This window comes from Andrographis paniculata, unplaced genomic scaffold, assembly GCF_009805555.1.
Source record: "Andrographis paniculata isolate CXL003 unplaced genomic scaffold, ASM980555v1 Contig35END, whole genome shotgun sequence".
Taxonomy (NCBI): Eukaryota; Viridiplantae; Streptophyta; class Magnoliopsida; order Lamiales; family Acanthaceae; genus Andrographis; species Andrographis paniculata.
The window spans coordinates 1,491,015-1,516,906 of record NW_026137568.1 but is presented as its reverse complement, the minus strand read 5'-3'; the positions used below and the strand labels follow the sequence as shown (position 1 = coordinate 1,516,906).

The 25,892-nt window shown below is 32.6% G+C and overlaps 4 protein-coding genes and 1 pseudogene across 14 annotated transcripts; 3 read left to right on the top strand and 2 right to left on the bottom strand.

Annotated features, from left to right (window-relative positions):
• The first annotated feature begins 24 nt into the window (after nucleotides 1-24).
• On the top strand, nucleotides 25-2,363 carry LOC127249098 (40S ribosomal protein S15). Its single transcript, XM_051271732.1, has 4 exons — nucleotides 25-175; nucleotides 260-405; nucleotides 1,288-1,345; nucleotides 1,973-2,363. The coding sequence occupies exons 1-4, from the start codon at nucleotides 173-175 to the stop codon at nucleotides 2,219-2,221; spliced, it is 456 nt and encodes a 151-aa protein (XP_051127689.1). The 5' UTR covers nucleotides 25-172; the 3' UTR covers nucleotides 2,222-2,363.
• A 92-nt stretch (nucleotides 2,364-2,455) lies between these two features.
• LOC127249041 (uncharacterized) lies at nucleotides 2,456-4,035 on the bottom strand (annotated as a pseudogene).
• Nucleotides 4,036-6,967: 2,932 nt separating this feature from the next.
• Nucleotides 6,968-12,627, bottom strand: LOC127249120 (CRM-domain containing factor CFM3A, chloroplastic/mitochondrial-like). Its single transcript, XM_051271767.1, has 9 exons — nucleotides 11,516-12,627; nucleotides 10,066-10,561; nucleotides 9,861-9,991; nucleotides 9,425-9,775; nucleotides 9,190-9,346; nucleotides 8,815-9,107; nucleotides 8,245-8,304; nucleotides 8,048-8,137; nucleotides 6,968-7,314 (listed from the first exon to the last, which is right to left on the bottom strand). Exons 1-9 carry the CDS (start codon nucleotides 12,437-12,439, stop codon nucleotides 7,111-7,113), a joined length of 2,706 nt encoding a protein of 901 aa, XP_051127724.1. The 5' UTR covers nucleotides 12,440-12,627; the 3' UTR covers nucleotides 6,968-7,110.
• Nucleotides 12,628-12,738: 111 nt separating this feature from the next.
• On the top strand, nucleotides 12,739-15,739 carry LOC127249122 (DNA-directed RNA polymerase V subunit 7-like). Of its 10 annotated transcripts, XM_051271776.1 has the most exons (7): nucleotides 12,740-12,884; nucleotides 13,091-13,143; nucleotides 13,233-13,350; nucleotides 13,449-13,555; nucleotides 14,218-14,284; nucleotides 14,422-14,488; nucleotides 14,634-15,739. In XM_051271776.1, exon 7 carries the CDS (start codon nucleotides 14,643-14,645, stop codon nucleotides 15,198-15,200), a length of 558 nt encoding a protein of 185 aa, XP_051127733.1. In that variant the 5' UTR covers nucleotides 12,740-12,884; nucleotides 13,091-13,143; nucleotides 13,233-13,350; nucleotides 13,449-13,555; nucleotides 14,218-14,284; nucleotides 14,422-14,488; nucleotides 14,634-14,642; the 3' UTR covers nucleotides 15,201-15,739. The 10 variants fall into 10 exon arrangements, with proteins under 10 accessions (XP_051127734.1, XP_051127725.1, XP_051127733.1 ...); XM_051271774.1 differs by lacking the exon at nucleotides 14,422-14,488; XM_051271770.1 differs by lacking the exons at nucleotides 14,218-14,284; nucleotides 14,422-14,488 and having other exon boundaries at nucleotides 12,741-12,884; nucleotides 13,097-13,143.
• Nucleotides 15,740-22,617: 6,878 nt separating this feature from the next.
• On the top strand, nucleotides 22,618-25,242 carry LOC127249254 (DNA-directed RNA polymerase V subunit 7-like). 2 transcript variants are annotated; one of them, XR_007838269.1, is made up of 3 exons: nucleotides 22,618-22,858; nucleotides 24,240-24,851; nucleotides 24,926-25,242. XR_007838269.1 is itself a non-coding variant. In XM_051271977.1 (3 exons), exon 2 carries the CDS (start codon nucleotides 24,255-24,257, stop codon nucleotides 24,798-24,800), a length of 546 nt encoding a protein of 181 aa, XP_051127934.1. In that variant the 5' UTR covers nucleotides 22,618-22,858; nucleotides 24,240-24,254; the 3' UTR covers nucleotides 24,801-24,812; nucleotides 24,926-25,242. The 2 variants fall into 2 exon arrangements, 1 of the variants encoding a protein (XP_051127934.1); XM_051271977.1 differs by having other exon boundaries at nucleotides 24,240-24,812.
• The last annotated feature ends 650 nt before the right edge of the window (nucleotides 25,243-25,892 follow it).

Sequence of the window (25,892 nt, the reverse complement as noted above, 5' to 3'; positions counted from 1 at the left end):
AAAATTATTGGGCCGAGCCCAATTACCAATTCTCCACCCTAAACCCTTGCCATATATATATATATCTTCCTCTCCATCTTTCTTGGTCTGCACACCAACAGAAACCCTAGCCGCGGCCGGAGCTCAGATTTGGTTGCAGCGTTCTGCAACACAGTAATTCCGACAAGCAACCATGGTAATTGGTTTCCGGCACGCTCTCAGGTTTATATATTTAGTCGCGTTGTCTGGATTCGGTCACTGATTTTGGATAGAATTTCAGGCGGATGTCGAAACAGAGGTGGCGGCGGCGCAGCCGAAGAAAAGAACGTTCAAGAAGTTCAGCTTTAGGGGTGTTGACCTCGATGCACTCCTCGATATGTCCACTGATGAGCTCGTGAAGCTCTTCAATGCTCGCGCCAGAAGAAGGTGAGTTGTGTTTTTGAACTTTTTCCGACGCGGTTAAGATTTATTTGTTTGGCTCTAATCACTTAATTGGATGAATTTTATATCTAATACGTTAGTTAATTGGTTTCCCTATCAATTTAGGTTATTCTGGATTTCACCGTTATTGTTATTCAAGATTAATAGTGAAAATGATGTTTGTTGAAGTTATGGATCAATGATAGCTTAACATGTTTTTTTATTTTTTTAAATGAATTTCAATGAGTATTTTGACCAGACATTTGATTGTTTGTGCTACTTTTTATTTGTTGTTTAGCCCCTGATCATGAATTTGTGGCCTTTTTTTTCCGGTGAAATTGTGATTGGAAGTTCGACATTACTGTTTGGAAATTAGGATGAGATATTGTTTAGTGGTTGATTATGATGTAATCCATATTTGATTAAAAATAAATTTAAAATATATATTAAATATTCAAGAGACCGAAGATTATATTATGTAATCCGTAGTTTTTTTAAAAAAATTATACCCCAGTATATATATTAAATATTTAAGAGGCCCAAGATTATAAACAGTCGCAACTTGAAAAAATTTTGGGAAATGTTTGAGATGAAAAGGTTGGGAGCATAGTGTAAACATGGAATGAGAGGACAACAAACAAAGTTTTGATTGTTTATAGATATTTATTATGGATATGTATAGGGCAACATTTTTGTGGAATTCAATGGGTTCAGTTTTTGATTACTTACATAAATATGAATGCAATAGGACCATTAATTTAGTAATATGATGGTAGAAATATGAAATATTTTCCGTTGTTACTCCAATATATTAATTATAAAAGTATATCTGTCCCGTGTATTCGGCGATACTTTCTGGGCTTTACATGTTCAAGATGCAATGCACAGGTTTCAGAGAGGTTTGAAGAGGAAGCCGATGGCTTTGATCAAGAAGCTGCGCAAGGCGGTGAGTTGTCGAATTAGTTTGTCCTTTAGCCTGGTTTTATATTCTGTTTTTGGTTAAAATGTTTAATTTTCTTGAACCTGCTTTTATTTTGAATCTGGTGTTGTTTGAGCAAATTCTGAAGTGTTTTAGGGTGTGTTTGTTTAGAATTTTGGACTTTGATTTGAGATTTGAATAGTAAAAAAATTGAGTTTGAATAGTTATATGATGTGATATAAATAGGTATTGATGCGATGTTTTGAATGTAAAATTAATTTTTAGTATAGTATAAAAACTTTGAAAAATAGGTGTATGATTTGATGTTTTTGGGAAGAAAATTTTTTATGAATAGTAGAAATTTGTTAAAATGTTATAAACTTACACACCCTTAATGTCTATTGATTCTTTTCCACATGTATCAACTTATCTGAATTTCTAGAAAGTGTCGAAGAAGTGCAATATAACAAATTATCAACTGAACTCAATTTATTACCGAATGGCGACATTTCTGATTTTGATTTCAATTTTGTGTACTTTCATTATAAGCCTCAGATAAAAGAAATGGAGCTTTATTTTGTTGCAGCTATGGTTAATTTTTCATGGACTTTGCATCTCGTTTTCTCATTGACCTTTTTATCATTTCTTCTACAGAAACGAGAAGCTCCACCAGGTGAGAAGCCCGCCCTAGTCAGAACCCATCTACGCAACATGATCATAGTTCCCGAGATGATTGGAAGTGTCCTCGGCGTGTACAACGGAAAGACCTTCAATCCAGTTGAAATCAAACCCGAAATGATCGGGCACTACTTAGCCGAGTTCTCCATCTCATACAAGCCCGTCAAGCACGGCCGACCTGGTATTGGTGCTACACACTCTTCCAGGTTCATTCCTCTCAAGTGAGAATTCATCTTTCGAACTCCCAATTGTCCCGTTTCTCAAATTATCCTTACTTTAGTTTTAACGTCTTATTCAAATCATGTGGATTTTCAACTATGTTTTGAGTTATTTATGAGAAGCTTCGCATCCATTTTTGTTGGTTTAATATTTATGTTTACATAGAGTTATCTAGCAAATGTGATTTAAATTTTTAGGCACTTTGCTATATTCTCTTCGAGTTCCCTTAACAAAAATATGCATTGCTTCTTTTTTTTTTCTTTTTTTGTCTACTTTACGTCTGTCGGTTTCTGAATTTCCTTTCGACTTCAAATAATTTCATCTGCACTGCCTTCTCCACCTCTGCTGCTGTTTTTATCTACAAATTCGAAATTTTGATTTATATTCAGTCTGTCCACTCACATTTTTAAATAAATTGATTTGTTTTGTGTGGTATTGGAAACTGTGTTAGTAATATAAAAAATAATATATTGTGTTGAATGATTGACTTTTTATGAGTGGATAATGTATATATTATATTAATGTCTGTGTATATTTGTATTTTTTTATTAATATTTATCTGGATTTATATTATGTTTGTGTAAGAGCACAGCATTGTAGAATAGCTTTGTACCTTAGTTTCAAAGTCTAGTGTTGCTGCTAAAAATTCGTGGTTGGAAAATTTTGATCGAATAGAAGTTGCCGTAGTTTCGGTGTTTTTCATACACTTTAGGACTTGTAACATAGAATCTATACCCGAGGCCGGATTAGTTATTTGCAACTTGATCTGAGCTCTTTCGATCGAATTGCTGGTAATGTCTGTTGTGGATTTTATTTCGACTTGTTTCCTCTCCAATGCTACCTTGTATTGTTGGAGCTCTCGGATTTCCTCGACTGGAAGTCTCTAGAATTGAATTCTTTTCACCCTGTAAATCGATTTTTTGAGCGATGATAAGTTTTTGTTTTGATTTGAATAATAGTTTGAATGTGATATTTTGTCGATTCATATGTGTCTAAGTGAAATTGAAAGATTTTGGAAGAGATTATCCAACCAGGACTGGTCCTATGTTCACTCTCAACTAGTTGTATTTCTTATAAAAAAATATTTCTTTCAAACAATAGTTAAGATTTTACCTTATAAATATGCAAACAAGTGCTATGTGATTTTGTGTTAATTAACAACTTCGGCTCTCATTATATATATATAATTTTGGTATTATTCATTAATAGTATTTTTTAAAAAATTTATTATATTAGATATTTATTTTTCTTCACAAATATTATACTCCTATTAGAAGTTTTTATTATTATTATTGTTCTGTGTTTGGATTGTGAAATCTTGCTTAGGGTTTTGAATTTAAACCATGTTTGGTGCAAAGTTTTGGAAAAAGAAAATTTGTATTTTGTTCGTCCAGCTTCTAATATAATATTTATTTTTAAATAGAAGTATATAATAAAGCGACAATAAAAAAATTTAAAAACTTTAGTGAGCGGAAGCATAAATCTGTATTGGTAGGCAGCAATTTATGCAAAGCTTGGTAGTATTTGCGATGTTCCCGCCGGAGACATTGCGTGGCGAGTGATGTCTGGTGCATTGCGTGTGATGTTCCCGCCGGAGACATTGCGTGGCGAGTGACTTCCTCTTGGCAACATTATTCTTCTGAGTATGTAATACCGCGGATCGGGTTGGGGTTGGGGACAGGTTCTTGAAGACTTGAGGAGAGTTGGAACACTTGCTTATCCATATTTTGTGATTTTTAATTTTATCATTCTTTGGATCATGGGATCGAAAATAAGGCTGCCTTTTTATTACTTGAGAAAATGGCATATGCAAACGTCAATGCGTGTGTAAAATATGTTTCGACGTTTGACAATAATAATAATATATATATGTATTGTTTGACTATAGTGATGTATGTACCTTGTATAATTTGACTACATGGATATTATATGTATATATATACATATTGTAGAGAATGGTCAACGCAATCACAGTCAACACGGGTGGATGTGAGCCGGAGATTTGGATTTTGAATTGAGATTTAAATAGTAAAAATTTTGAATTGTAATAGTAGTATGATGTGATAAAAATAAATGTTGATACGATGTTTTAAATGAAAAATTAATTTTTAGTATAAAAATTAAAAAATTAATTTTAGTATAATATAAAAATTGAAAATTTGGTAATTGATTTGATATTTTTGGAGAAAAATTTTAATAAATAAAAAGATTTTTGCAAAATCCTTTAAACGAACGCACCAGGTTTTTGTGCTTAGACCAGCATGGCCCAATTATCCAATTCCAAATTGAATCAAAATTTAGGTTCAAATATGATCTGTTTTGAAATAGAAATGCAATTTTGGACCTATTTGGTTTTTTTGGGTATGACTTCATTTCAAATTTGTGCCGGGTAGTGATTTTGGATTGGACTGTGTCAGCTCAATAATTTCAACTTTAATTTTAAATATAATTTATGTAATTTTTTTTATAAAAAATTATTATATTAATCTAAATAAATATAATTATGATAATATAATACTCCTATTTTATTGATAATAAAAAAATTAGACATTAAATATATAATTATATTTAATAAGTATTTATACTTCAAATGTTTTGATCAATTAGCCGTGTCTGATCCAAAACAGTCTATACTTAAATTGAATTTTCGGACTGTATTTATCTTTATCTGTTTTAGTCTGAAATTTGCACTGAGTTTTTGCAAAATTATGTTAGCTAGATCAACTTCATGACAACTCATGCTTTTTACTTTATTATATAGGAACTCGTAATTACTATTTTTTAAATATACGAAAAAGAACTCAAACCAAAGAGTAATACTCCTTCCGTCCACACACAAATTAAACATTTATTTTTGGCACGATGTTTAAGAAATAATAGTATTTTAATTATAGTGGATAGTTAAAAGTAGTAAAATGACATTTTTGTCTTTGCTTTTTGGGGTAAAAGTAACGATGTGATGTAAAGTAAGGGTATTTGTGGAAAAAGTGAGGTATTAAATGAAATATTTACTTTGTAATTGGACGTTTCAAAATAGAAATATGTATATTTTCTAGTTGGACGGAAGGAGTAATATATAACATGCAAAATTATGCTAGCAAAATTAATCACACCAAGTAACAATTTAAGAGGCTTTTTTATCCAAAGTTATAAAATTTGAAACACAAAGAACATTACATGAAAGTCCTTGGAATGAACAAGCCTGAATGCAGCTTGGTGAAGCAGAAACCTTATACATTTGTCCATACAAATTTATCATTGTACAAAAATTTACTAAACTCAATGTGAGACAATGGAGAGTAAAAAATATTCCATCCGGCCAATATTTAGCTCATTTGGGCTTGACACATAGATTAAGAAAAATAAATATTTTATTAAAAAATAGAAAAATAAAAAAATATAGTTGAAAATATTTTTGAAAATTTAGTTAGGAGTTAGAACAAAGAGATAATATAATAAATATTGATTTTTTTACTTTTTCAAATATAGTAATAGGATAAGCTTAACGGATGGACAAAAAAAAAATGAGAATAAATTTGACGAACGAATAGAGTAATAATGACTCGAATATATTTTGGTTAAACTTCCGACCAAACTTAGGGCGTGTTTGGCAATTAGCTGATAACTGTTAGCTGTTAGCTGATTCGATTAGTTGTTTGTAATAAAATATTTGGTAAAGCAACTGTTTCATATTAGTTGTTTATATGTAAAATGATAATTGAGGACATTTCTATTTTATTTTTGTTTCTAATATATTCAATTATGTTCTTTTTAATTTAGAATGTTTAAAATTTTTTGTTATTATTTATTGAAAATTGTAAAGGTGTTATAAAAGTATTTATTTTTATTACAATTAGATTTAAAAAAAATATATTTTTATTAAAATATATAAATAATTTTTTCTATTAAAAATGATGTAAAATATAAAATAATAAATTTTTAGTGTATATATTTATTTAGTCAGTTATCGATTAGTTCATTATATTTATAATTTTCAATAAATTTAATTTATTTAATTTATTTTTTAGTATAAAATTTATATAATGTACTTTTAATATAAAAATAAATTATTAATATTTATATTTTCTATTTTATATTGATTTTAATAAATTTATATATTTTAAAAATTAAAATAATTTTTATATAAAAATTAATTATTTTAAATTTATAAAAGTAAAACTATAATATAATAAAATATTTTAATATAATTAATAAATAATCAAAATATATTTATTTGTGTAAAATGCATAATAAATTTTTAAGGGCATATAAGAAATAAATTTTTTTTTACAGAAAAAACTATTTCAAAACGCAAGCCGGGTAAATTAGCTTTTTGGATCCAAATAGCTATTCCAAAAAACTAATTTACCAAACACCTAAATTATTTTTTTGACAAACAGTTAAAAATTGTTCAAATAAGCTAAAAGCTCTTAAAAAACTATTTGCCAAATACCCCCTTAATAATCTACAAACTAGACAAATTATACTTGGACAAACCATGTGTGACAGATAAAATTCGAAAGCATTGAAAGTTTGAACCTAATTTTACGATTACAAATCTACTCTCCATCAAACCATATTTTACTAAAATCAGAGTTGCATTTACCTTTTACTTCAACACAACACAGGATGATTTATCAATAAAATTTTGTTTCAAACATATGATTATGAAATAGATGGTAATAGCCCATAATAGTAGATGTTTTGGCAAAAGTTAAAAAAAAAAAAAAAAAAAAAAAAAAAAAAGAAAACTAAAACGAGAACAGGAAAAATAAGAGAAGACAACATTAACATTTTGTAAATGTCCGTAAATCGTAAACCCAGAAAGCTCTACGCTCCTCAAGAATAACAGTTCAGTTCAGACCTGATAGATCTTGCCATGAAAACTAATCCTTTCATAGAGCTTCGGAATTTCCGGGTCCCGATACGAAGTTGTAAGGAAAATTTGTGTCCGGACCGGCATTACGCGCAGCGCCATTGCCTCCATCATCAACACCATCGTCTGTTTCCAGATAGTCGTTATGAACAAGATCGACATTTTCATCATCCGTGTAAGTTCCGCTGTCATTGGACATAACATCAGCTTCGTCTTCCTTGTCCTGCAAAAAGATGAAGAATTTTTCCATTTCTTGTTAAGGTAATGGCCGAGAAGAAGAAAAGGCGGCACTCGATATATGCATTTGAAGTAAGCCATATCCAATCATTTAAAATCTATTATCAAATCCAAATTCATCGAACCAAACGAGGGCCTATAGGTATTACTATAATCTTTACACACTATCTATTGATGGACAAAGGGAGAATTGTTATGTTGTCTATAAAAATTAGAGCCGACAAAAATTGACCATCACGAAATACTTAAATTTGGATAAAAAATTTCAATTCGATTATGTATACAAATTGACACGAATCCGATACGATAATAAATAGGTTGGATTAGGGTTGAGTCTCTCAGCTCGAATCTAACACGAAAACCGATTATAATATATTAATATTAATTAATATATTTATTACATATGTAAAATAATTATGATTATATAATTAACCCATATATTAATTTAATATAAGGTCAATCTTAAATAATTCAATCTAATTGATTGTGCACATTACACTATAAACAACAAAATCTAACATAACACCACAACATGACAAAAATGATTGAATTTGAATCAAAGATTTCGATTTAGTTATATATACAGATCAACACGAACCCGACATGATGATAAACGAGTCGGGTTAGGGTTGGGTTATTTAATCCGTTTAAAGTAGTCAACTCGACACGAATCAACCATTGCCAGCTCTAATAAAATTGAATTGAAAGCATTGACGAACCTCGCTGTTCTCGTCTTCTGATGGATAAGCTGAATCCAGTTTGTTATAAAGTTCTTCGTCTCCTCGGTCTTGAACAACTCCCATTTGTTCCTGCAATTGCCGAATAATAATTTCAAGAACATTCATCAACGGCGCAAACGCAATGTGCGAAGAAAAACAACAAAAGAAATGTAAAAGTAGCATAAAAACAGCCATACAATTTCTGATCTGAGCTGGTTCACTCGTGCTTGCAGCTTTGATATATGGTCGGAAAGTGCCTGTCGAAAAACAAAAACAAAAATACCAATCGAATTCAAATCGAACAACTGCATTTTAAAATAAGCAAAATTGTTCATAACAAAATCGTGAGTTGAAAATTTTGCATTATTCTCTTTCATACTTTAAAAATTGCATGAGATTCTCTCGTGTTTTAGAAAACATTACATAGGATCTTCTAAAAATTACAAGAAGTTCGTATTTTAGGGAATTTTGTGCAATATTGTCGAAACATAAAGGACCTCATGCAATTTCTAAACTATAAGTGAGTTACGAACAATTTTGTCTTTCAAATAAAATGCTACCTCTGTCCCATAAGAATGGTACAATTTTTTTATTAAAAATATCATTATATTTGTATAATTTACTCCACAAATGTCATTGTATTTGTATTATAAGAGACTAATAGAGATATTTTTGTATTTTTTTCTTGATTTACACTGCGTATTAATATAATAACTAATATTCAAAGATCAACATGCAAAAAGTCCATATTCTCTTCTTATTCGTACCTGATGCCTTTGAAGTTCGATTGATCGTGCCAAGGCTTTCCTTTTCGTCAACAGATTCTTCGGCCTAAGCGACGGAGGTCTCGAATAATCCCTTCCCCGGAAAACTATTACGGCATATCCTTTTGACACCTTATCTACCGAAACCAATACGCCGCCACTCTCGGCTTCGAGCGCAAGGGCAATATCCTTAACCTCTTCAATGTTCGGAGCCTTGACGATGATCTTGACAAGTTCTCGATATTTCCAGTGCAAGTGCATGTTCTCTACTGTCCCGTCAAAAACTCCGCGCCGACCTGTAAGATATAGTCTCACATTATAATTTGTACGAAAGGCGAAACGACGATTTTATTCAGTGTAAGGATGTCGTCGTGTTACCAAGAAGTAGAAACGCTTTCATTCGTAAACCGAGCTTTCGGAACATGAACCTTTCCTCATCGGTGAGGCTTTCGGTTTCCTCCGAACGATCCGCGGGATTTAAAGACTCCTCCACCTTAGACAAGGCGCGTTCAGCTTTCGTTATCTTTTTTAGAGCCTGGTTCGGAGAACAAATAGGAACGATGCTCAATAACGTGAGGGCAGTATAAAGATTCGAAAAAATGGTGCAACTTACGAGATTAAGTTTATTCTCCAGCTTCCTTACGATGCTGGCGTGCCGTAAGATTTCGACTTCTTGCATCATTTTATCCTTGTGGTCATCGTCCAGTTGATTGCCCCATCGGGTGTCGGCATCCAGTGTTTCTTTCAGTGTACCGGCGATTCCCGACTCATCAGTATCTTCCGCATTCGTTGTAACTAATGTTGACGCTCTTGATCGCGCTAGTTCTTCCTCGTCCTGTAAGGCCTTTGCCAGTCTCTCTTTTTCCAGCAATGCTTCGGCAACGTCCGGCGACAAAAAGTTCTTCCCTCGGTAGAATACTAGGTAGTCTTTATTCCTCGAGAGCAATTTTCCCCCGGTTAATTTCTGCACATTGTCCGCAACGAAAAAAAGATCGAAATCTCTTGTAAGGGTTCGAACTAAGGGATCACTGAAGATTTTATGCATTTACCTTAAGATCCTCTGCCATTCTCTCGCTCGTTGTTAGCTGAACGCCGCGTTTGAGTGCAACTTTTGCGATCGAACTTCTTTCCCATAGCTTTATCATGGCTGCGGCCAATCCTTGATGCTGCCGGCTTCTTCCTGAATACAAGAAATCGTTGATAAAACCTTACTTTCAATCATCGAATGATTTATTTACACAAGAATTCATATACCTAGCGCGAAATGTGGCGGCAGTGCTCTAGCAAGCCTTTTCAAAGAAGTTTCCTCCTTTCTGGCGAGCGTTGATCTAACGCCGTAAGGGAGTAATCTAAAGGGAGGTTGAAAACCGGGGACAATGCCGGGGAGCAAGTCAGCATCGACTGGAAGTGGACCATCTCCCGGCCAATCTTCATATCTTGGGCCTAGGCCATCGAGCAATTCGTCTACTTCTTCTTCGTACCTCACTTCAGATGTCGACTTTTCAGGAACGGTGTCAGTTGGATCAGATTTGAGTTCTTTAGCTTCCGGTGCTTCTGTATTCGATATAGGTTCCGTTTTGGAAGAATCTTGAGGATCATCCTTGTCTGTGGCGGAAGGGATCTCGTGAGGTTTTTCATTTCTTTTGAATACCCTTTTCTTCGATTTTTTTGTAGGATCTTCGTAGGTCGCACCTCGATAAAGTGCAACTGAAGTACCCGATCTCCAGATAACCAGTCCTCCAGTTTTTCTCTAAGCAACAGAGATACAGTTTTAATGAACAAAATCGAAAACAAATGGCATATTAGCTGCATCTTCATCATGAATTCAAATAACTAGAGAACTCGCCATTCAGCTCTGTTAATGCGAAGAACAGATGCAATTGCAACCCGAAATACCAAAACTAATCGGGATCTAGCTCATGAATCACAAGTTAGGTTGAACACTCTGTCTACTTTTTCCCCCTTGACAACATTACCAAGAACATACAAAATAAGTATAATGCAACACGGCTACGAGCTTATAATCATTCAGACAATGCCATCTACAAATACGTTATAAACCAAAATACCAAAACTAATCGGGATCTAGCGCATGAATCACAAGTTAGGTTGAACACTTTGTCTGCCTTCCCCCCCCCCCTGCGTATAATCATTCAGATAATGGCATCTACTAATACGATATAAACCAAAATACCAAAACTAATCGGGATCTAACTCATGAATCACAAGTTAGGTTGAACACTCTGTCTATTTCTTTTCTCCGTTGACAACATTACCAAGATTATACAAAAAAACCATAACGCAACACAGAAATGAGTGTATCATCATTCACATAATGCCATCTAAGAATACGATAACACATCTAAATTACAGCATATTAAACTTTTCACATTGAACATCGCATTAACCTACGTAAATTTTCCCCCTTGAAAACATTACCAAGAATATACAAAAAAGCTATAATCTTTATGCCATCGACAAATACGACATCACATCTAAATAACAGCCCATTAAACTTTTCACATTGAAGATCGAATTTAACTATGTGATTGCGCCCGGATTTTCTAATACAATGCCGTCACATTCCATTAGACTCCTCTGCAACTTTTCGAAGACAGTTATAACAGCAAGAACAAGCCATAGAACACACTAAAGCTTAAGCAACAATCAAGAAAAAAACATCTTACCAATCCTTAATCCTCACCTCCAAAATGTCGTGAATTCGTTTCATGTTAAGCGCGGGAGCTCCTTCGATCTTCAGCCGAACAACCTCGGACGACTTCCATTTCTCACGGATCATCTCCACAACCTCTTGTGACACCCCTCCACCCCCTACCTTCGTCTTGTTCTTCACCCTGAGAGCCAAATTCGTCAGCCGTCTCCTCTCCGATTCGGGAAGTGTCAATTCTGCCAAACTACGTCTCCTCCGACTATCGACCGACGGTTTCGGCACATTGGCATCACTCTTCTCCCATGGAAACCGCACCTCCCCATTGCCTACTGCAACCACATTCTCATCTCCAAAAGGGAACTCCTCTGAAAATCCTCCATTGGCGTTGGGCAACAAACCTTCCTCAACACGGAAGATGTCTTCAATGGAACCTTTCTCAACCATTCCACTCATCTCCCTGTTCTTATCACCATCAACATCTTCAATGTACCCGAATTTCTTCAACTTCTCGACGATCCTTTCCATTGTGCTGCCACGAGTACTGGTACTGGTGCCTTCTTCAGCATCCGAGCTCGATACATCGCCTCGATTTCGATAGTTTATCGCTTCCTGAGGCTTTCTCCTACCATGAGGCTTCGAGGTTGCATTCCAATTATCCAACCAGGAACTCCGCGACGAAATCCCCCTATTACTGCAAATTAGGGCTCCGCTAGGGAAATTCCATCCGATTTTCTCGTTATTAAGCAAACGATTGAATCGTTTACACGGATCCCTCCGGAAGTCTCTGGAAATCGGTTTTGCACTGAAGAGACAATGTTTGATAGGAACGGAAGGGCCATACCTGAACAACCGGCGAGACGCCGCTGCCGCATGGAATTTGTAAACCGATGTCTGGAACGAATCCATCAGCAAGGGGTTTTGTGGATGAAGCTGATAGCTAGACAATGCCGTCGTCATCCTCAGACGCTAGAGCACATTCAGCAGCATAAAGCGCATCAATTGGCATAAGAAAACTGCCTCAGAAACTCAGAAATTCATAAGATTTCGCGGAGGAACAGAGAGGTGTAACCGTGTATTCAAGGCTCATACAGTTAGAAATCTGAAGGTTTTGGGAAGGTTTATCGGTGGTGAATTGGCTGTGTGTTGGTCTGTTCGTCAGATATTATCTACCAGGTGCGCATGTTAGCACAGTCCACCTAAAAATGCTAACTTGCACATATTTCTGTATTTATTATAAAAGAAATGAAGGAAGAAGAAAATGGGACTTTTTATATTCAGAAGGGAAAGTTGCAGCAATTCAAAATACTACGGAGACATTGCAGGCTAAGATATTGCTCTCTCGATCTATCTACCGCTTTCGATCGTTGGTTGATGATTTTCGTCTGAGTAGAGTGGGATTTCGGTATGTTTTTTAGTTTAAGTGTATCTATACTTTTTTTTTTTTTTTTGAATATCAATTTCTCTAGCTGTATGGATATAGATGTGCATCTGGAACTGGATCTGTGTGAATTTTGAAGGTTTCAGTTTTTGCTAGGTTGAAATGATTGAGTTATTGTTGTTAATATTTCTATGCGATTGTCCTATAACTCAAATTTTTTTTCCAAAAAGTTACAGGATTGTTTAGGTATCGTTGCGAAACTGTTCATCTGTTACAACAATAGGTAATTCCAGACGAAAAGATTGGTATTTGATACAACAATCTCTCTTTGATGAACAATAATTTGCATCTTGTTGGTGTTGATGCGTGTAGACGGGTCTGAGTATCTTAGAACTTGCATTCATGGCGGAATACATAACTGATTGAAATTCAAACCCTGCTATGCACTGATGCTTGTGTATTTACTTATCGTTCAGCTTCAAATTTAACAGTAAGCACTTACTGCAGCACCGGTAGCTGTAAATCTTCGAAACTGCATTGATTCTGCTTCCAGATTTGAGTGCTAAAATGAGTTTGGGTATTTTGTAGGGTTTTTCAATTTCCTCAACAGTACCTTGCAGGCATTGGAACATCTTTAGGACTCCGAACATTGTAGCGATCCGTTGCCATCTTTGATCCAACACTTGTCTTTTCAGGTGAGTTTTCGGATCAGTTTTCTTCAATCATTGCATTTACTTAGCCACTACTCAAATTTGGGATTCTGTAAAATCCACATCCTTCGTTGAGGCTCGAGGCTCTGAATCTGTGTTTTTGTCTTTTGTTTCCGGATCAAAGTTTTCTTCAATGGAAAAATTTACTTAGCCACTGCTAAAATTTGGGATTCTGTAAAATCCACATCCTCTTTGAGGGTCTGATCTGTGTTTTCGTGTTTCGTTTTCGGATCAAAGATCTTTTCAATCGACAAATTTACTTAGCCACCGCTCAAATTTAGGAATCTGTAAAATCCAGATCCTCTTTGAGGTTCTAAATCTGTGGTTTCGTCTTTCCTTTTCGGATCAAAGTTTTCTTCAATAACACATTTACTTACCCACTGCTCAAATTTGGAATTCTGTAAAATCGAGGTTCTAAATCTGTGTTTTCGTCTTTCATTTTCAGATTAAAGTTTTCTTCGATAACACATTTACTTAGCTGCTGCTCAAATTTGAGATTCTGTAAAATCGAGTCTAAATCTGTGATTTCGTCTTTCGTTTTCGGATCAAACTTTTCTTCAAATCGACACATTTACTTACCCATTGCTCAAATTTGGGATTCCGTAAAATCGAGGTTCTAAATCTGTGTTTTTATCTTTCGTTTTCAGATCAAAGTTTTCTTCGATAACACATTTACTTAGCTGCTGCTCAAATTTGGGATTCTGTAAAATCGAGGTTCTAAGTCTGTGATTTCATCTTTCGTTTTCGGATCAAACTTTTCTTCAAATCGACACATTTACTTACGCACTGCTCAAATTTGGGATTCTGTAAAATCGAGGTTCTAAATCTGTGTTTTCGTCTTTCGTTTTCAGATCAAAATTTTCTTCGATAACACATTTACTTAGCTGCTGCTCAAATTTGGGATTATGTAAAATCGAGGTTCTAAATCTGTGATTTCGTCTTTCGTTTTCGGATCAAACTTTTCTTCAAATCGACACATTTATTTACCCACTGCTCAAATTTTGAATTCTGTAAAATCTACATTCTCTACGAAATTCTAAATCTCTGATTTCATCGTTCTCAGATTACTGCCATGCTGCGCGAAATTGTATTTATCCGAAGAGTCGGGATTCCCGTGAGCTCCCAGCAGAAGAACCGGGAGGTTCTCGCAAGCGTTCTAGCCAATGCTCTTCTGAAGCAGCTGTTGAACAATAAAGCCTGTGAATACGGTTACTTTCTTTCAGTGACGAAATTAATCAGCATAGGCCAGGGAGACAACAAGTTCTGTTCGGACTTCATTCTTTTTCCCATCGAGTTTCGTTGTCGGCTCTTTCTACCCGTGGCGGGCGAGGTCATGACAGGGGTTGTCCACAAGATGAATTTACGGGGCGTTTTTATCAGGTCGGGGCCGATGAACTGCGTTTACTTGTCGAACCAGCTGATGCCGAACTACAATTATGTTCCGGGGGAGAATCCGACTTTCTTGGGAGAGGATTCGTCGAAAATTCAGGTCGGTGTCGTTATCCGATACGCAGTTTACGCCGTTAGATGGATCGAGGATAGGTGGAGGGAGTTCCGGGTTCTGGCAACTATTGCTGACGACGGGCTCGGACCCGTTTCCTCGAACGGATTGGACGGTATGGATTTGTAATGCTTTTCGGACATCGGCGATTTTAAGACATGCATACATGTCCGAGAATCTGATTCGAGCTCGATCGGGCTCGGATCGTAGCGAGAAACTGCATTACTATGTCATTGGAACAGCTTTGGAACGGTGAAAAAAAATCGGATCTTTGGACATTAGATGTAGGCGAAAGGAGCAGGAAAGCTTAAGGTATTTATTTTATTTTGGCAAAATTGCTTATAATATGTGAACTTAGTTTAAAAAGTCTGTATCATTTTCTATTATGATTTTAAAAATTGTATAAGGTTTTAATGATTTTATAAAATATTGTACAGAATCCTCCGAGACATAGGAGAGTTGCATGAATGTTTTTTTGGGGATTTTGTTCGATATTTTTTAAAAAATAAAAAAGTCTTGTACAGTTTTAAAATTATGAATAAATATGATGCAGATTTTTGAACTATTTCATTTGTGAATTATAAGCAATTATTTGTAGTCAGTTTATTTTTATTTTTTTGTACTTTTTGGATATTTTTGTTACGAGCAAAGTAAGATATTTTAGCGTCTCTTCATCCGTTCCAAATGTACTCAGGGTGTGTTTGTTTGAAGGATTTTGGTGGATTTCCACTATTCATCCAATTTTTTCCCCCCAAAAATATCAAATCAAACACCTAATTTTCATTTTTTATATTATACTAAAAATCAATTTTACATTCAAAACATCACATCAAACCCTATTTATATCACATCATACAACGATTCAAATTCAAAATTTTTACTATTCAAATCCCAACTCAAAATCCAAACCCCCAAACAAACACACCCTTAGTTTATTTTTAATGTATATTCTCCGTCCTAATATAATAATTTTGTTTATTATTTTTGTTCATTCCAAAATAATAGTTTTATTTTCATAAATAATTATATCATCGTAAAACTATCTCTATTTTATTATTATTATTACACAATTGCCACTACTTTTTATACTAATATAGTTACAAGGACAAAAAAATTATTTATCATTACTTTTTTACCCACTACCAATATAAAATTAATATTTTTTAAATTTCGTGTCCAAAATACTAGGGACGGAGGCAGTATTATATTTTAGTAAATAATTATTTTGGTGATGTCGAGTAAATTAATATAATAATGATATTGATATGTATGAGTTTTGAAGATAGAGAATTATGAGTAAATTAATGCAATGAGATTGATATAAATAGATATAAATTTAAATATATTTGTAATATACAATGATCTTTATATTTGAGTTAGGGATTTGAATAATAAAAATTTTGAATTTGAATAATCGTATAATGTAATATAAATAGGTGTTGATGTGATGTTTTGAATGTAAAATTGATTTTTAGTATAATATGAAAAATAAAAAATAGGTGTTTGATTTGATGTTTTTTGGGGGAAAAAAATTGGATGAACAGTGTAAATTCAATCCAATCCCCCAAACAAACACACCCAAAATGTATTGGCAAAAATATATTTGTAAGGCTTTGACAATAAATGATATAATTCAATATAATACAGTGGGACAAAAATCAAATATGAGATCCGAATTGATCTTTTTATCTCCGTAATCTTATATATATTTAGAAAAACATTACAACAAATTTTTTATTCTTTAAAAGAAATATCACAATATATACTTAATTAATTACTTCCAAATTTTTCGAAAATTTGAAGACTTGAGTTGTGTTCACTTGTAATTTTCAAATGAGATCTCAAAAAGAAAAAAAAAATCAAATTAAATCAAATATATATATATTTATTATACTCTTGCTGTTAAACTCATGCATAGCCTGTTTAATGTGAAAATTTTCATTTATTTATAATTTTATTATTATTATCACCGGTCAAAAGAATCATTATAATGTCGGAAGAATCGCAGAAGAATCAAGCTGATTTTGAAAGAATCATTGAAAAAATCAAAAAGAAAACGGCCATTTGATGAAAGGCCGGATTGTCGAAAAACCGGTCGGATTAACGGAGGGCTACGCCCGAGGAAGATAATAGACCAATGGATGCTTATAAAATTAAATTCTCTTCAAGTAGAACTGATATGTAAATTTTACTTCAACGACAAATTCTATCGCATTGGAGTATAAGCCCAAGATTAAGGCCAAAAAATGGTCCGCCTATTAGGCAAGACAAAGGAATGGAGAAGAAAAGACCCAAAGCCAAAAGCCATATCGAGGAAGTTTAAATGAAGTTTATTCACGACGGAAAAAGTTTACGATGAATAGTAATAAAAATAATGGAAGAGTTATGTGACAATTTTAAATGAAATTAATAAAAATAGTTATATAAGATAAAATTTGATGAAGTACTTAAGTGACATTTCAAAAAGGTGTAAAGGGGGGAGAAGAAGAGAACACACACGGGTGCGTTTGTTGAGGGGATTGAATTGGATTTACACTATTCATTCTATTTTTTTCTCCAAAAAATATTAAATCAAACAATCTATTTTTCATTTTTTATATTATACTAAAAATCAATTTTACATTCAAAACAACACATCAACACTTATTTATATCACATCGTACAACTATTCAAATTTAAAATTTTTACTATTTAAATCTCAACTCAAAATTTTTACTATTCAATCATCTTGCATCTTTTTTTTTTTTTTTGTTCTTATTTTCTTTTATTCTCATTTTATTTATTCTTTTAATTCATGTAAATTCGTCTTGTTTTTCTTTCATTTATGCTGAAATTAGTCAATTTTTGCTCTCTTTTAATTTTTGTCTTATTTGGTGTGTTTACTTGTAAGATTTTAGTTTTGAGTTTTGATTTTGAATAGTAAAATTTTGAATTTTGATGTGATATAAATATGTGTTGATGTGATATTTTGAATGTAAAATTAAATTTTAGTATAAAAAAATAAATAAAAATTGAGTGTTTGATTTGATATTTTTAAAAAAAAAAAAAATTAAAATAGTAAAATCAGGTGTAAAAGCTAACAATTAAACTCACCCTTGTGTATCCAACATGCACGAGACTAATATGAAGACTTTTTGGAGTTAGCCCAGAAATTCATATTTTCACTCGTCCAACAAGCCTAATACATACGGCCGTCCGGAAGCAAAATTTCGAATACAACAATTAGTCATATTTTAATAAATAATAATCGATTTGTAACTCTCCCGTCTCACATACAATATTACAGTTATTATAGACACAAAAATTTGTAAAATGTATAATTAGCAAATGGAAATACAATACAAATAATTATATATTAAGATTAAAATAATTAATTAGTCAAACTAAGGATAAAAAATTATAATTTATAAAATTTAAAATATAATTAAAATAATTAATTTCTTTTCAAAAAAACAAATGACATGAAACCTAAGACGGACAAAAATGACAACGGTAATACTCCCTCAGTTCACTTCCAAAGTAAATATTTACTTTTAGCGCAGTGTTTAAGAAATAATAATAAAAGTAGTGTAATGATATTTTTATCTTTGTCCTTTAGAGTAAAAATAATGATATTATGTAAAAAAATAAAATATTTAATAAAATATTAATTTGTAATTAAACAATTTAAAATAGAAATATTTATACTTTCTAATTAGAAGGAGAGAGTATAATATGTGAAAATATATATATATATATACATATTTTTTATTTACCAATTCAATATATTTTTATTAAATCTTTTAATAAAATTTACATAATATCATTATTTTTTTATCAACTCACTTTTATATTAAAAATAGTCTCTGCACTAAGAAAATAGCATAAATATTCAACACAAATATTATCAAGGCGTGTTTGGCGGTTAGCTGTTATCTGATTCAATTAGCTGGTTTGACTAGCTGATTCGATTAGCTGTTTATATTAAAATGTTTGGTAAAACAACTGTTTGATATTAGCTGTTTATACGTAAAATGACAATTGAGGACATTTTTATTTTATTTTTGTTTCTAATATATTCAATTATGTTTTTTTTGAGTTCAAGATGTTTAAAAGTTTTTGTTATTAGTTATTGAAAATTGTAAAAGTGTTATAAAAGTATTTATTTTTATTACAGTTAGATTTAAAAAATAATATATTTTTATTAAAATATATAAATAATTTTTTTTATTGAAAATGATGTAAAATATAAAATAATAAATTTTTCGTGTATATATTTGTTATGTTAGTTATCGATTAGTTCATTATATTTATAATTTCAATAAATTTAATTTATTTTTAGTATAAAATCTATATAATGTAATTTTAATAAAAAAAATAAATTATTCATATTTATATTTTTTATTTATGTTGATTTTAATAAATTTATATATTTCCTAATTAAAATAATTTTTATATAAAAATTAATTATTTTAAATTTATAAAAGTAGAATTATAATATAATAAAATATTCTAATATAATTAATAAATAATCAAAATATATTTATTTGCGTAAAATGTATAATAAAATTTTAAGGGCATATAAGGAAACAAAAATTTTTTACAGAAAAAACTATTTCAAAACGCTGGGTAAGTTAGCTTTTCAAAAATTAGCTTTTTGGATCCAAAAAGCTAATTTATCAAACACCTAAATTAATTTTTTGATTGATCAAACAGCTAAAGTTGTTCAATAAGCTAAAAGCTCTTCAAAAAGCTATTTGCCAAACACCCCCAAAATTAATTTCATGTTTAAATTATGATATTAATATTTACTAATATTATATTAACAATTATTTTAATTTAAAATTTCATTATTTAAAATTCGAATCTCAATTCAAAACTAAAATAAATTTATTTTTTATTTCAAATAAAAGATATTATCATTAATTCACACAATTATTAGTAAAAATATACTCTTTCCATTTGGATAGATACACATCAATAATAATTTATATTACTATTATTTTTGTTACGGAAATTTCTAGAAAATCAAGATGAAATAACGAAAACAAAAGAACACAAGAATTTGGTAACCCAGTTCGATCATAATGATCTACGTCTGGGGCGCTGCCAAACCAGAAATTCTACTATAAAGTACGCAGGCACATGTCAAAGTAAAAATACATGGATATTTATAGCCAATGCCTATGATAATAACATCCAAACCATATCTCCAAATCTCGGATATTATATCCAAATCATATCTAAATCATATCCCTAGATTTTAGGATATAATTAGGCTTCATATCTCAACAATCTCCCACTCGAAGACTGATTTCATCTTCCACTTCAACATTTTACTTAATTTGCAATGACAACGTCAAACCTCATTCTTCACTCATATAGACCCATTGAGGTTGAATACAACCTCAATTCATCTAAGGTCACCATCTTAGATTATCTTTCAAGATTGCTCATAAATCGGCTCACTACTCTCACTGCACGTGCTTTCCACCTCCTAAAGGTATCAAAAGCATCATAATTACACTTAAGGAAATATACTCATACCTTCCTTGTAGCGTCGTCAATGACCATGGGGTAGTACTATGAGCCTCCAAGGGTCGATACAAAAGTTAGTTCCCGCAGGTCCGTATGAACCAACTCCAAGTTTTTCTTTTCCAAGTCTCTTACACCCTTTGAGAACGCCACCTTTAGTTGCTTCCCAAAGATACAGTCCTCGCATACTCCAATATCGACGGACTTGAGACCTGACAATCTTCCCTTTGACATGAGCTTCCCTATCTCCATCTCGCTCATGTGTCCGAGACGAGAATGCCATAAATTTTTGTCATTATTTATGGCCACGGAACTGATTCTGTATTGCATGGTTTTCGTCATGTAGAAAGTTCCATCTCTTCTCTGTTGGACCACCACAATGGATCCTTATGTTACCTTCCACGACTGAGTTTAAAAAACTGTCGATTAACCTGCCTCATCCAATTGTTCAACGGAAATCAGATTCCGTTTCAGACCCAAAACATGGCTCACGTCATTCAATCTCCACTCCTCACCATTCGGTGTTCTGATTCGAATCATTCCTCTACTTACAATTTTCAATGTCTCATTATCTACAAGATAGACAATACCAAAAATTACCTGTGACATAGGATTTCATGATTCCCGAATCTCTGCATGAGTGGAATGACGCTCCTGAGACCAAAATCCATGACTCCATTGGACTGCTGACGCTCAGAATCAGCACATCGGATATCTCCTCCGCTGTGTTTGCCGAACCCTGATCCTTCTTCGGCGCCCCGCACTCTCGTTTCAAGTGTCCCTTGCAGTTTCAACATACCACCTGACTTGCATCTTCCTTGTCGATCTTCTTTTACTCGACTTCATCCATCTTGACTCCCACAAACAAACATAAGGCTCACTTGATATGAAAGCACATCGGATATTCCGCTGCGTTTGCCGAAACCCTTATGCTTCCCTACCAACCTTGCACTGCCTATCACAAAGGGACTCGCTCCCTGACCTACCAGTCGGGACCGACCCAACACCGCCAGGAGACTTTCGACATAAGGCACCTCCGCAGATCACAAGGGATTCCCACAACGACCCAATGTCCGATTCCTCTCAATTCACCCTACCAACGAACCAGGCTCTGATACCATCTTGTTACGGAAATTTCTAGAAAATCAAGATAAAATAACAAAGACAAAAGAACACAAGAATTTGGTAACCCAGTTCGATCATAATGATCTACGTCTGGGGGTGCTGCCAAACCAGAAATTCTACTATAAAGTACGCAGGCACATGTCAAAGTAAGAATACATGGATATTTATAGCTAATGCCTATGATAATAATATCCAAACTATATCTCCAAATCTCGGATATTATATCCAAATCATATCCCTAAATTTTAGAATATAATCAGACTTCATATCTCAACAATTTTATTATTTTTTGCATCAATAGTATTATAAATATTTTAAATATTTTTATCATTATATCTCAATAAAATATATATCATACAAGTATTATTTTTTAATAATAAAATCCTATATAATACAAATAAATAAAAAGAATATATTATCTATTTATTTATAATTAACTTAAATCAATTTTACTTATTTTAAATATAAATAAAATTATTTGTTTAACATTAAAAATTTAATTAAATTATTTTATATATTTTTAATATATTTAGAAATAGAATAAATTTACTAAAAATTTAAAAATATATATAAAACAAAAATAATAGGCTAAAATTAAAAAGTATTATTATTATTATTTTTTTATCACAAAACAACTTTTAAATCAATTTGAATGTTGGAATAACTACACTTCAAAAGTCTACGATGTGTTTCTTTTCCAAATTTTCTATATTTTATTATTTGACTCTGCATTTTTTTCATAGTTTTTTTACAAAATATTTTATTAAATATTAATTTAATATTAATTCAAATCATTTTTTTTTTGTTTAAATTCAACAAAAAGAAACAAGCCCAACTAATTTTATTTTTATTTTTTAAATAATAAATAAAAATATACACTATTTTTAATTTCATTCATTTTACAGAATCCATCAGGCTGTGACTCCCGTCTTCGTCGCGTCTCTCGTCTTCTCCGTCTCAAAACCTTCCTCTTCTTCGTCCCCGCCTTCCAAGTTCCAATATTTGTTATCCACCTGCCATTTTCTTCTTCTCTATCATCTTCTTTATCTCTTACTTTGACGTGTTTTGCTTCTCCGGCCTTCTTCGGCGTCCTCCCAGACAGGCGGTTCGTTGTCGTCGGCGTCTTCTACGAGTTCGTAGGAAGCTCTGTAAGTTCAATCTTTACACTAATTTTGAATTATTTTCTGTATCAACTAAAATAGCCGGCTCGTATGGGTATTTAGGGTTTGAACTGTTTGGAGTTGTTGATTGTAATTAATATTAATGATTTTAGATTTATTCGAAGTGTTGAAGTCTATTTTGGCTGCTTTTGGATATGTTTTGCAGTTTGTGTTTTGCTTTGCTTTTGTTAATAGTGAAAAGTTCAAATGGAAAATACACATTGGATGGGTTTGATTACTACAGGGATGAATCTAATTCAGAATAGTTCGATCCTTTGTAGGAACTACCCGAAATAACTAACTAGAAAATTGAATTTGTTGATCATAAAGAGATTCGGCATTCCCGACCCTTATTCACCTTGATTGTTGGCTGATTTGCATAGAGAATATGTTTATGGGATCGATGCAAATATGTATTGGATGTCATGAAAATAGAAAGAGGAGTATTTCTTTGATCACTAGAATGTGGCTACTTTGGGGATTTCTATTTAATTGTGTCGAAAGCCCGATTGGTCGAGGTTATTTCGCGGAAAGCGGATCATTTATGATGAAGTCGATGAGCTTTAATGATTCTGGCAAATTTGTTTTATGAATAGGACTAGAATTGCTTCTTTCGGCTTTGTTTGCATACACTTTTTTTTGGAAGTTTTGGAACTATTCATCGTCAATAACTTTTTTTAAGGAGACAAAAACATCAAATCGAATATCATTTAAATGGAATCTTGGTTGATGTGTTACTATATGTATATATATTAGGATTGTATGCATCTTCTTATTATGAGATTGTAGTAGTCTAAATTTATTTAAAATTTGCATTTCACTATGTGTTAATTCGGGTTCACATTGTAGCGTTTATCGGAAAGATCCAAGTGATCCCATTCCATTATTTCCATTTACAACCATTGTAGATTGCATAAATTGCATCCTGTGTGGTGTTTTTTTTAAAAAAAAACACCTTTTGTTCCTGTCTATTAGATGCTACCAAAGTTTTAGGATATGTTCTTTACTTCTTTTGGTGTTTTAATTGTTTGGTTTAATTTTTATTAAGTTTTAATGTTTTTGAAGTGAAATAATTATTGGATGCGATGTTTTATATGAAAAATGGGTGAAGGATGTGATGTTTTTTAAGGAAAATTGCGAGTTTCCATATTGAAAAACCAGAAAATGATTTTTAACAATTTGATTTTGATTTGAGTTTGAGTTTTGTATTTTAATTTTAGTTTAAAAAGTCTTCTGAAGTAATATTTTGTGAGAAAAGTAGTGTATTTTTATTAAAATCCGTGTGGACTGAATAGCGGTGATTCGGATTTGAAACTAAAACCAAACAAACCCCTATAACATAGATGATATTTGTGTTCTATTCTAACAGGTCGACTACGGAAAAATGTTTCTCAAGACTCAGTTGTCATGGGATTTAATGATCCCTTCCGAAAGCCTCGATTGCTCTTCCGGAAAAATGCTTCAGAAGGCCGTTCTAGTTTGCCTCATGGCCGAGGTTGCCGAGAGGAAGGCCTCCATAGAAAGTGGCATTTTCGTTGCCGTCAAAGATATCCACAGCATCGGGGAAGGAAAAATCAGGACGCATCCCGGGAATTTCATATTTCCGGTGAAGTTCAGCTGCATCACTTTCAAGATGCTTCCGGGAGAGGTGTTGGAAGGCACCGTTTACAAAGTTATAAAGCACGGAGTCTTTTTGACATGCGGCCCCGCGGACAAAGTTTACCTTTCTCATCGAACAATGTCTGAATACGAGTACTTTCCTGGCGAGCCTCCCTTCTTCAAGAACTTGAAATCAGTGAAGATAGAAAAAGGCACGGTGGTGCGATTTGTTGTTCTTGGACATAAGTTCGATGAGGCCGAGAAAGAGTTTCGAACAGTTGTTAGCTTGGATGCCTTGGAGGATTATTATCTTGGACCGGTCCCTTCTTAATCGAAACATTCTGTAATGGATCTCCACAACTTCTGCAATCATTGATCATCGGTTTGTGATTTGATCTTAATGTTCTTAAATTTTTCACCTCCACGGAATTTTAATCTTGTTTCTTGATCTGGCAGATAACATGACATGCTTTTATGAAAATGCATTCGAGGTTCGGAATTTTCTTCTTCTTCTTCTTCTTCATCGAGGTATGTATGTTTTGTTATTGTGAACTTAATTTTCTTGAGCTGAAAAGAAAAGTCTTTTGGAATATATGTGGAAGGAATTGATTGTTTTGAGTTGGCCCTTTTGTTGTGGTTTTTGGGGCTTATTGTGTTTAGATAAGATTGGATTCCATTGATAAACGAATATGAAGACTTGGATCATACGAATATGTTCTATAGTATAGCTGTTGATGTGATTTTAAAAAATATCAAGACTTGGATTCCATGTTCAGGGTTTGTTTGGTTGGTGATTTTGGGTATTTTGATTTTTCGTTTGAAGAGTGGTTTGGATGAGAGGCTTTGTGAGAGAATGATATATATGGATACGGGTTGATCCGATTAAATCAAAATTACAAACATGATATATTATATATGGCGGCGGATACGGTGCTGAACTTTATGCGTTGATCCGATTAAATCAAAATTCAGCATCATGTTGACAGCATACCGGCTACGGTATGTATTCATATGGGTGTGTTTGTTTGGTGGTTTGGATTTTGAGTTGGGATTTGAATAGTAAAATTTTTGAATTTGAATAGTTGTATAACCTGATATAAATAGGTGTTGATGTGATGTTTTGAATGTAAAATTGATTTTTAGTTTAATATAAAAAATAAAAAATAGGTGTTTGATTTGATGTTTTTGGAGGGAAAAAATGAGATGAATAGTGGAATCCCCAAAACAAAAACACCAATAAAAATACAACACATAAATTAACAACACATTACAGTCTTATACAATACAAACAATAGTTGATTTTAATACACTAGATACTGTTATACAACACATATAAAGCATGTGTTGTGTGTATAATAAGGTTGTGTACTATATTAAGGGTGTTGATTAGTGCTGATTTTTTCAATTCAAGAAATAATGGACG